General features: G+C 32.1%; 2 protein-coding genes across 2 annotated transcripts; one reads left to right on the plus strand and one right to left on the minus strand.

The window, feature by feature from the left end:
• Positions 1-352: 352 nt before the first annotated feature.
• LOC141448225 (GDP-D-glycero-alpha-D-manno-heptose dehydrogenase) lies at positions 353-6,046 on the minus strand. Its single transcript, XM_074116441.1, has 8 exons — positions 5,904-6,046; positions 5,556-5,729; positions 4,467-4,666; positions 4,232-4,385; positions 3,276-3,427; positions 3,066-3,182; positions 2,467-2,682; positions 353-2,290 (listed from the first exon to the last, which is right to left on the minus strand). Exons 1-8 carry the CDS (start codon positions 5,938-5,940, stop codon positions 2,237-2,239), a joined length of 1,104 nt encoding a protein of 367 aa, XP_073972542.1. The 5' UTR covers positions 5,941-6,046; the 3' UTR covers positions 353-2,236.
• RhoGAP5A (Rho GTPase activating protein at 5A) lies at positions 5,992-10,820 on the plus strand. Its single transcript, XM_074116431.1, has 8 exons — positions 5,992-6,256; positions 6,331-6,381; positions 6,458-6,659; positions 6,985-7,361; positions 8,383-8,634; positions 8,718-8,855; positions 8,946-9,051; positions 9,237-10,820. The coding sequence occupies exons 1-8, from the start codon at positions 6,232-6,234 to the stop codon at positions 9,409-9,411; spliced, it is 1,326 nt and encodes a 441-aa protein (XP_073972532.1). The 5' UTR covers positions 5,992-6,231; the 3' UTR covers positions 9,412-10,820.
• The last annotated feature ends 784 nt before the right edge of the window (positions 10,821-11,604 follow it).

Genomic DNA, 11,604 nt, shown 5'->3' on the forward strand with positions numbered 1-11,604 from the left:
TCATTAACATAATAAGTTAGGCCATAATTCAACTATAACCATTTCATTGTACTCCATTCTCGAAGAAACAGCGCTGGACACATATTCCTCTCAAATCGATCTCATGACTACACATTTGATACTACATTCATGATATACCCTTATTTGAAAATGAAATGTACTCCAGAAAGGGTGCCTTAACTGCTCCCCTTTTCTTAAAAAAAAAAAGGCCTCTTAAAGGAATTTCTTACAGCTGTTTCGAAAAACATCTACTCTTAAGAGAAAACATTGAGAAATTCGATCAGATTAACAATCACACAATTTTTGAACTACCTCAATCATTTTGGAACATTGGCACAAATATACCACACAATACTTAGAAAATTTCACTATATTTTTTTTTTTTATAAAAATGCATATAATTATTCTTTTTAATAAAGTGATGGATTTTTTTTATAATCATCATTTCATTTAAGTAACAGTGGCTATCTCATTTTAAGCCACAAAAAAATTTTAAGTTTAAATTTAAGCTTAAACAACTAATGATTGATATTTTTCGTCTATCTTTGGCTAAGGAAGCACAAGTTTCAAGAATGTTTTTTTGTTTTTAACTTATCGATTATGTCTTTAAAAGTATAATTTCACTAGAAGTTTAATTTAAATCGTGGGGAACACCACTAAGTTCATAAACACGGAAACAAAAAATTAAGTGAATTTGGAATTACTTAAAATACATTGAATCACTTTTCTTTTTACAACACATTTGTAAAACATTCAAAAATTAAGAAATATATTTTCTGCTTAGAAAAAAAAAATATATACGAGGTGTGTTCAAAAAGTAACGGGAATTTTTAAATTTCGCGGGTTTGGAGAGTCTGATTGTAAATTTTTTTTTTTTTATTATGTTGGTACACATGCCCCTGAAGTACGATAAAATTTTCAGTAATATTCATTGTTTACTTCTTAAGTGGCAGCCGTTAAGGTTAGACGGGTTGTTCGAGCTTGGCGATTTTTGTTTGTTAAAAAAAATGGATCAAAGAATTTGTATTAAATTTTGCGTAAAAAATGAAATAAAGTGTGTGAAATGTTAATAAAGGCATATGGTGAGTCTGCTATGAGTAAAACAAGGATTTACGAGTGGTATAAGCGTTTCCAAGATGGCCGCGAAAACGTTGAAGATGACGAACGACCTGGACGTCCAAGCACATCAACAACCGATGAAAACGTGAAAAAAGTGAAAGAAATGGTTATGAACGATCGCCGAATCACAATCAGAGAAGTCGCTGATGATGTTGCCATATCAATTGGCTCATGCCATGAAATTTTTTCGGATGTTTTGGGTATGAAACGTGTGGCAGCAAAATTTGTTCCAAAATTGTTGAATTTCGAACAAAAACAGCGGAGAATGGAAGTTGCTCAAGAGTCACTCAATGAAGTCGACAACGATGCGGATCTACTGAAACGTGTTATAACAGGTGACGAAACATGGGTTTACGGATATGATGTCGAAACTAAGGCTCAATCGTCCCAGTGGAGGCATTCTGGATCGCCAAGACCGAAAAAAGGCTCGACAAGTGCGGTCGAATGTGAAGGTTATGCTCACTGTGTTCTTCGATTTTAATGGCATAGTGCATCATGAATTCTTGCCACAAGGTCAAACAATCAATAAGGAGTACTACCTACAAGTTCAACGCCGTTTGCGTGAAGCAATCCGAAAAAAACGCCCGGATTTGTGGCAAAACAATTCATGGATTTTGCACCACGATAATGCACCTGCTCACACTTCATTGCTTGTTCGTGAATTTTTGGCCAAAAACAAAACTTTAACGATGCCCCAACCTCCATATTCGCCAGACATGGCTCCATGTGACTTTTTTCTATTTCCAAACATAAAGAGAACATTAAAAGGCCGTCGTTTTACAAGCATAGATGACATTAAAAGCGAATCGCTGAAAGAGCTGAAAGCTATCACAAAGATCGAGTTTCAGAAGTGTTTCGAGGATTGGAAAAAGCGCTGGCACAAGAGTATTGTATGCGAAGGGGACTACTTTGAAGGCGACAATATTAATGTAGATGAATAAATAAATATTTTTTTCAAAAAACGAAAATTCCCGTTACTTTTTGAACACACCTCGTATATACGCAACTTACTGGGACAATGATACAAAATTCAATTTCTGTTTTTCTTGAAGAAAAAAGGTAACTTAAAGTGTGAGCATTTGTTTACATTCATTTCCAGTTGTGTTTGAACACAATATCACGCTAACAATGATTTTGGAAACATACCCATGTCTACATAATCATCTAGTACCTAAAACAAAAAAAATGAGTAATCAAAATTTCATTAGATCATTGTCTTACAAAACTCTTAAAAACAATTTTAAGACTACTGTGTATATATTTCTGAAAAAAATACGCTCTCAATTAATTGTTAAGTGAAATTTACTTCAAACTCAGGTAAAAAGAAAATTTGATCAATTTTCTAACCTCTTTCAGCAGTTCGGCGGAAAGCACTGGATTCAGCAAATGGAAACCGGTCGTTTTCAGCTTACTATTGTCCAGGTTTAGATGTTTATTGTACAATAATTCTTTGTGAATATATGGAGATAGTGGCGTATTGAGGACGCCATCGTTAATACAAATTATCGCCCAAGGGCCTAGATGTTTGTCATTCACTTCGTCCACAACTAATTCCATTTCTAGCTGAAATTGGAAATCACTATTACGATTTTGGAATGAAGAAGTACAGTAAAAGTAGCGGAAGATTTTTCAATCAATTAGAATGAGACAAAACTTGGAAAAGACTTCTTCAATTGTGTTTCGAGGACACCTGAAATGTCAACCTGATATTTTATTTTCAGGCTGACTTAACCTTATCACTTGCTGATTCAGCTCATTTGTCAGCAATTGGTAGTGCGAAAAGGGAAACGTTAAGTGAAGTCGAAATCTCAACAACCGAACTGACCAGCCTGCTGCAAATATTGGCCCTTTATTTTCCACTTTTCCCACTTAGCACCTAGATGTCCTGAACAAAAACACTCTCTCCTCAGGAAAAAATTGATTTTACATTATTTTTTTTAACATACCTTACATAAGGAAGAAGCAGCATTGCCCCAGTAATCGTATTTAATATTAAAAATAGAGGCAATAGCATCAGTAATAGAACCTTGAGTCGATCTTGAATCATCCACAACATTGTAAATCTGTTAGCAACAAAAAAAAACAAGCTCATCACCACCAAATACTACGTCAGATACGTAGCGGGAGTAACATAATATCCGTTCATTTCTTTTTACCTGATTACGAGCTTCTTCTAACGTAGTTACATGCCAGATTGCTCGGCATAAATCTCTAACGTGTACCGTGTTCATTGCCAAATCTTTATTCCACAATAGCTTCATTTCTTCGCCTAAATGTTTATATACACCGGCTATTAACAAACGTGCACCTGCAAATCATTCGAAAACAAAAACAAAAAATACATTTAAAGAACTGAATATAATGAGACAAGACAATGTCGGTTAATAAAACAGACAATAAACAGACCAACATATATTAACAGACAATAACTGTTTTCTTTGCAGAGTATTGTGTAAACAGAATATACGAGTTTTTTTGCGTCATTGCTAAGATAGAAAAAAAAGTCGAGAAGGCACTGAATAAACGAGGCGTTAGATGCAAGCCTACTACCAAAACTGGAATAAACCAAATTTTTTTAGAAAAATATTCAATTAAAAGTTATAGAACTTTTACTATGTAAATGAGGAAAGTTGGAAAAAATTTAAGAAATAATTTTCAAAATATCAAGAAAAGTGCCGAATTCGCACATTATACTGGCACTTCCGTTTGGTTGATTAGACCGCAGAACCTTAATTTCTGCAAAAATGAATTATTTTCTCGAACTGAAGTAAGAGAAAGTTGAAAAAAATATTTTTTTTTAAAACTAATAATGAAAATTTAAGGCATCCTCTAGCCCGTTTTCTCATATGTATTTACATATTTTTACAATTAAGTATTATAAAAGTGATAGCCATTTTTATAATTTTATATACAATTCAACTACAGAATATTTATGAATAGTGTAGTAGAATAACCTAATTTACATGCGTGATTCACACATTGTTCATATCTTAGTCAGATAAGAGGCATTTCCGTTCCATATACAAGGTTCAATGATTTAATATTACGATTAATTATACAACTCTTCATTTTTTTTTTAAAAAAAACTTCTAAATACTTGTTAACTTTATACCTAATGCTGTCTTATCTCCTAAGCCGTACACCGTGGCGGGCCGTATAATTGTAAAATTTAAATTTTCTATATTTTTTAATTCTTGTTCTACTTTTAATTTATATTTAGCTATGTTAGTCCAAGGTTCCACTTTGTCTTCCTCTTTGTGTGCCACCTGTAACAGACACATGTATTACTCACTTAATTCTGTTATTAAAAATTAAAAGAAAACAAAATGTTAACTTCAATTTCTTACCTTTTCACTGTTAAACACCTGACCAGATGATAATTCAATAAATCTTTGAACATTGTTTTTGGCGGACGCTACTGCACAATTTATGCTTACTCGGTACACTCCTTCTTCATAGACTAGATCACTTTGACCAGGTTTAGTTTCACAAGCGCAATTTATTACATAATCAAATTTGGCGCCCTCGAATGCAATCTCACATGAAGCTGATGATGACAACATATAAGAAATGATTACGCAATAAATAAAATCTAGGGTGAACATTTACACTAAACTTCCTTTTACTACGATTCTAAAAGTAATATATAACATAGATAAAAATGGCCGCTTCAGGAGTACGTACAAAGTTACAATGTAAGTACAATCTTACGAAACTTATTACATAGTAACTGCAATAAATCGCAAAAACTGTGGATGCAGCTAAAAAAAAAAACAGTAGAATTTGGGTGGTATGCGATAGCAGTTAATGAACATAATTTCAGAATCATTGAAAGTCAATGGATTCAATGCCTCATTTCAAACTATTTCCACCAAAGAAAGGAAGTGCTTAGGGGTATTATCAAGGTCTTGAACTGAAGAAGAGATTAAGCAGATAATAGCTTTTCTAAGAGGGTAAACGTTAAATGTAACAGCTTAAAAAAGAAAGTAATGAACTCTCAAACACGAAAAATTGTCAATACTTGACTTGATTTTCTTGATTATGTTTCAGGGTAATCTGAAAATATCCAAAACGTGGTTCAGTGTTTACGATATAGTCTGTAAGAAGCGATGTATAATGGTTCGCAACAGGTTAACAAAACAAAGAGCAAAATTGTGTCCGTTACTGGACGGAGCTACCTTAAACAAAGGATAAAATTAAAAATAGGAGAGTGACATACGCTTACCAGACTTAGAATAAACCTGGATATGGGAAAGTGAAAAATTGCCGGCTTAGTGCAATCTGCACCATCCGCACTACACGTCTGAGAAAATTCTTCTAATTTCTAAAATTTAATGAATAAGGCGATTTCCTCAAAACTTAACAGTAAAATGTTATTTTCATGAAAAAACAACACCCAAAAAAAATTGACAAAATTGATTAATTAGAAAACATACCTTGATTGATTAGATTAGCACTTCGAAATTCAACTCTAGCATCGTTAAATATTTTCTGATGCTTCTTATTTAACCATGCCACTTGTGGAGGAACTTTGTCAACAACACGTACAAAAGTGGCATAACCTTCGTCTATTAGCAGTTCTACTAGGTTACGCCCAACAAAACCGCATCCTAAACATATTCAAAGTATTTAATATTTAACCGAAAATAAACAAAAAGGTTAATACATAAATAAATTTAGTACTTTCCTAAACTAAAAGCAACATTGATAGGCTAACTTCATTGTAAAAACAATTCTAATTGTTCAATAAAGAAATTAACTAAACTATAATAATATAAACAAACCTCCAAAAATTAACACATTCACACCCGGATCAGCCATTTTAAAAAATGCAGCTGTGACCAAATGCTTTAAACATAACCTGATCAAGAGAAATTGTAGACAAGATAACCACAAACGAAGATTTCCTATAATCTAACGTAGCCAGTTACATGTATTTATCAGTATTATCCTTCTTAGCAGTAAAATTTAATTTTATAATATTTAACTGCAATTATACATCAAAAGAAGGTAGAAAGTTATAAGATTTGTTTAAATTTCATCAATTTTAATTAACTATTCTTAATACATTTTTTTGAGAAGTTCAATGATTTGACTTTTGCCAAAGATGCAATGAATTCATCTCCAACTTTGAATGGTAATTATTATTATTATTGGGTATTTGTTTCTTTTTGACATATTCTGAAGCAGTGAAATAATTTTTTTCTTTAGGAAATTCACGCACACCAGATTCACCTTTTGGGCCAGTATGGAAGCCAGACTGTTAGTAGATTTATTTTAAATTTAATATTTAATTATATTTTTAAATTTATTTCTTTTAAATACTCTATTTTTTTAGTGTACAAATTACAACAAGAAGCTCCAAAACCAAATGCAATCTTATGCACCAAAGTGTTTGCTGATAAACCTGAATATTATGGCAATGAATTTCATGGGGCACTCAGTCATCAGCAAGCTGCAGCTTTATTAGATCAAAATGGAGATTATCTTGTTAGAATCAGTGGCCAAGATGAAAATCTTACATTTACTCTTTCACTCAAGTAAATATCTTTAAACAATTCAAGTAGATTTTTTAAGTTTTAATTGTGTTCAAAATAGTTTTGCGTTTATAATCACTATAAATTGTTTAAAGTCACAGATGAATTTTAAAAAATTGAAATATAGATACAGAAAAGTGGTGCTTTACACTTCATTTGTTTTAAAATTTAAAAAAAAGTGACTATTTTGGGATGAGGAGAACGATCGCCCTTTTTAAATCCGAACAAGTTATCAAAATTTTACTACTAACGAGAGAATGTTAAACGTAAAATGTTAAGTAATAACCAATAACCTATATCTGCTAAAATTTTACCTACTTTTTTACAGATTTCTTGGCAAGATAAAACACTACCGTCTCTATTATGATGGTCAGCATTATGTGAAGGAAAAACGATTTGATTCAATTAAAGAACTGGTCGCAGACGGATTAGTAACCATGCACATTGAAGCCGAAGCGGGTACTTATGTACAATTGATGTGTGATGTGGCGAAATATGAACGTAGTCCAGCTTATATGACATTAAATCGTTTCAAAAAACGAACACAACCAATACAGCCACTTTCTGCCAATCAAAATAATGAAGATCCAATGTTATATGAAAAACCGCATAATTTTAAAGTGCATAACTTTAAAGGATTGAATTGGTGTGAATTTTGTAGTAACTTTTTGTGGGGATTTACCGCTCAAGGAGTCAAATGTGAAGGTGAATCTGTTTTATTTTATCTTTCGATGAGGGTATTTTGTTACTAGTTTGGCAATTCACTGATAGAGTACCTTCTTTGGGAACAAAATTTTACAATAATATGTGTCAGTACTGTAGGCTTTTGTTGCCGTCATTGCCACTGAGAGGTAATTGTGCCATCTGGTCACAATTATTTATGCAGCCCTGACATAACTTCTGAAAAATTAGAATCTTAGAATAGAAGTTATTTTATAATTTTTTTCAACTATAATAGGGTTCGCTGAAGATCGAAAACAAAAACAAAAAAAAAGGTTTTAGTGTTACCTTATAGAAATTTAAAATGGATTCTAGTGATTCCTGTTTAGTTTTTTTTTTTTTTTTGTTAGTAACCATAATGGTTGCAGAAAAAATATAATATTTAACTCGAGTGTAAAGTATTTTCCTCACACTCGGCAATTTGCACTCGCCTCGCTTCGCTCGCTCGTGCGTGCAAACCCTGCCTCGCGTGAGGAAAAGTACCACACTTGTTAAATAAATAACTATTATCGGTACTTAAGTAAATTATAAAGTTGAATTATCTGCGATTTTTCGTTTTTGAGTTAACCAACTTGAGTTAACTCGAGCGCGCTAAACTGGCCAAACTGTGCACACTCGAGATAATTCGAGCGGCGTTGTTCTTTATGCTGCTATAATTTTTCACACTCGAATATAATCGAGAATTGAAAATAACAATGTGAAAGCAAAGAAAAACAATCGTTTTATTGATATTTATCAAAAAAACTGTGCATTAAGGGGTTAATGGATATGTTCGGTGACAACTGAAATTTAGAAATCTGGTTGATTGCAACGCCTTCTCTTTGTAGGCGTAAGAGAAAATGATTATTTCAAAAGACATTATTCCATTAAGAAAGATAGCTTCATTTCAAATTTGTTTGAGAATTGCCAGCTTTTTCATAAAATATCTGTCTCATAAATTTAATTTACCAACCTTATTATTGAGTATTCATAATTTTTGTCCTATTGTTTAATTTTAAAAAAACAGATTGCGGATTCTCGGCTCATGTCAAATGTAGTGAAAGACTTCCGCCTGACTGTTGTCCAGAACTGAAACAAGTACGCAGTGTGTTCGGTGTAGATCTGACTGCTTTGGTAAAAGTGCACAGAACTTTACGTCCATTTGTGGTGGACAAGTGTGTGAATGAGATCGAAGCTAGAGGACTTTTCACAGAGGGTATCTATAGGATATCCGGATTTGCTGATGAAATGGATTCACTGAGGATGGCTTTAGAAAAAGGTTATTATGGTGGCTTTTATTTCTCACTTTAGGTTATGGTAATAGCAATTTTTATTTTGTAATTATACTTTTTCTTTTTTTAGATGGAGATAATGCAGATATAAGTGCAGCTACTTACGATAATATAAATGTAGTCGCAGGAATTCTGAAACAATACTTCCGTTTATTGCCAATTCCTTTATTAACATATGAAGTTCAACCTGCGTTAATAAAAGCTGTTCGTAAGTAGATTTTATTATCTCTTACTGATATTGCTTTAAATTAAAAAGACGAACTTTCAGTCTAGATTTTTATGATTTTAATTTTTTTAGAATTCCCTACATTACGAGAACAGATCGCTAACTTGAAAGACGCACTGAACCACTTACCACCGGCGCATTATAATACTTTAAAATTTCTGATTGCGCATCTATCCAAGTAAGTGTAAAGTATAAAATGTTTTTGTAAATTGATAAATTCATTCATTATTCATTAGTCTTTTAATGACCGTTTTTTTTAAGCTATTAATTTTGAACGATTTTCTATGATTTGTATAAAACCCTTATACAACTGTCCTAGAAGTTTTAATATAATATATATAATATTTTGTGTGTTAAAAACAGAATTGATGAACATCATGTAGTAAACAAGATGAGTGCGTTCAATTTGAGCACAGTGTTTGCACCCACATTGATGCCACCTTCTAATACTAAGATGTCCGGTGTGATACCGGATATGAGCGGCGAGATTAACACAATTACACTACTCATCCAATATCATAAACTGATCTTTCGGTGATTGTTTTATTTTATTTCCGGAATTAGCTTTATTTAGTGTCAGGATTTCTTCCCCTCCCCCCGTTATAAGCAAACTTTATTTATTTATTTTTCCTCATTCGCACACATTGTCCCCGAAACATATGATTGGTTGGAACTATAGTTGGGGTTATTGTATGCAACAAGTTTGCTTTGGTGGGCACCAGGAATATGCCAGAACATCTTGTTTTTGGTTCATATTTTCAACTGTTTGAAATATCTTTTGAAATTCTGAAGTAGAAACAGCGCCGACCTAAGTGGGTGCGACTAGGAAGAAGATGCTAAACTGAGCTAAGAGTGATATGAAAAAAAAGCCCTCTTGGAAAGAAACAAGAACTACAAGAAGTTCCTACGGGAACAGAATCATATTACAGTATCTCTTAATAGAATTAGAACTAAATCTTGTGAATTTTTGGGAATATTTGGAAATGATCTATAAGATTTGGTAAATATAAGATTTACCGAAACGTTGGTGAGATGAAACAAAATTTATGATTGAATTTATTGAGTGACCGCACCTCAATATTCTCCAAAAAAAATCATCAATTTAAACAACGGTCGAAAACCAAAACTAAATCACTGAATCTTGTATTACGATCAGTGAAAGAGTCGAATTTATGAAAAATTTTGTTGAAGGAATGGTGAGAATTAAGATTCCATAGTATTTTTGATTGAATTATTTAAAGTACATGAAAGATTTGAATCTGTAAAATAAAATACAATGCAAACAGCTGAATTCTCGGGGGAAACCAACTCTTCAGATAAAAAATGGTTACTATCTGAAGTCGACCCTGACCTACTTCCATATAATTAATCACATTTCCTAAACAGATTCCAGCCTCCGTCTGTTCCCGAGGTGGGGTTACCCTCTCATATGTCTTCCATCCATGTCCCAACCATCGCAGTCTGGCAATAGCCTCCAATACCAAAACATCTCAGCTACTTAATTATTTGACCTAATTCCTTGAGCCTTCTTCTTAAGTCCATGAATCATTTTTTAACTACTTTCCTTTACCACTTCGGTTAGACTATAGATGAAAAATATTCTATAAAACTTCATTGAATTTCTTGGGCCCCCCTCCAGTAGTGGTTTCCTTAAATAAAGGCCAACTATTCTAAAATGGAGTAGGTGTGTAGAACTGATTTAAAATTTTATTATAACAGTCTTAATTTTGTCGCAATTATTTATACATATATTTATATTTTAGAAATTATAAAATAATGTACTTTTAGTCGTAAGCTTTTCCTAGATTTTGGAATTATTAAATTATTTATTATTATTTTTATTTTTTTTGTAAAAAATTAAAACTAACGTTTGGCTAAAATGAAAAGTAATTGTCGAAAATTGTAAAAATTTTGTAAATAAAATGTTGCATTTATCTTCTAAAGTTATTTTTCTCTTCTAATTTATATTGAATGATTATAAGGGTTGATTAAACGCCAAAAGGTACACAAATCAGCAAGTACCCAACATTTCATTCATACTTCAGAGTTGATTAAACGCCAAAAGGTACACAAATCAGCAAGTACCCAACATTTCATTGATATTATTTAAGAAATTTCACTGCATTAACTTGTCATTAATATTTTTTAGAATTTATTAGATGTCACATACCCTTATGCTGGCCACAATGACACCTCATTCATGAAAATCGGTTCTCGCGTTTAGGCGCTACGCAGTTTACAAAAAAGGTAACAACAAGAACAAGAACAATTTCTGAAAACGCCGTTTTTGTTTTATCTTTTGTGCAGTTTTTGACGATCAACCCTTATACAACTGTCCTACCGGAGACAGTTTTAATTATAATTTTTATTTAAACAAAAAAAAAAAATTAAAATGTGAATATCAAAAAATTGACGATTATGAAATTTCTCTTTTGTAAAAATTTGTATTAAGAAAGGTACCAAAAATTATGTTTTGTATTTCTTTATTTTGAATGTCTTTGTGGTTCTTAATAACCTAATATAAAGGTACAGATTTCTTTTTTTGAGTGTGTGTGTGTGTGTGTGTATTATTTGCAAATTCATTAAATTTCCCTCTTTTTTTTGGCATATTTTCCAGGATAGATGATAAATTTTGTGGCATTTCTAGGCTTTCTTGTCAAAGGCTATTTCTATAAAATGTACGGTATTGTGAGCTGAATATTTTAAAGTAGAACTGAATGTATCACTTCAG

The sequence above is a fragment of the Rhodnius prolixus genome, unplaced genomic scaffold, assembly GCF_049639745.1.
Source record: "Rhodnius prolixus isolate KJV_2025 unplaced genomic scaffold, Rpr scaffold_13, whole genome shotgun sequence".
NCBI classification, from domain to species: Eukaryota; Metazoa; Arthropoda; class Insecta; order Hemiptera; family Reduviidae; genus Rhodnius; species Rhodnius prolixus.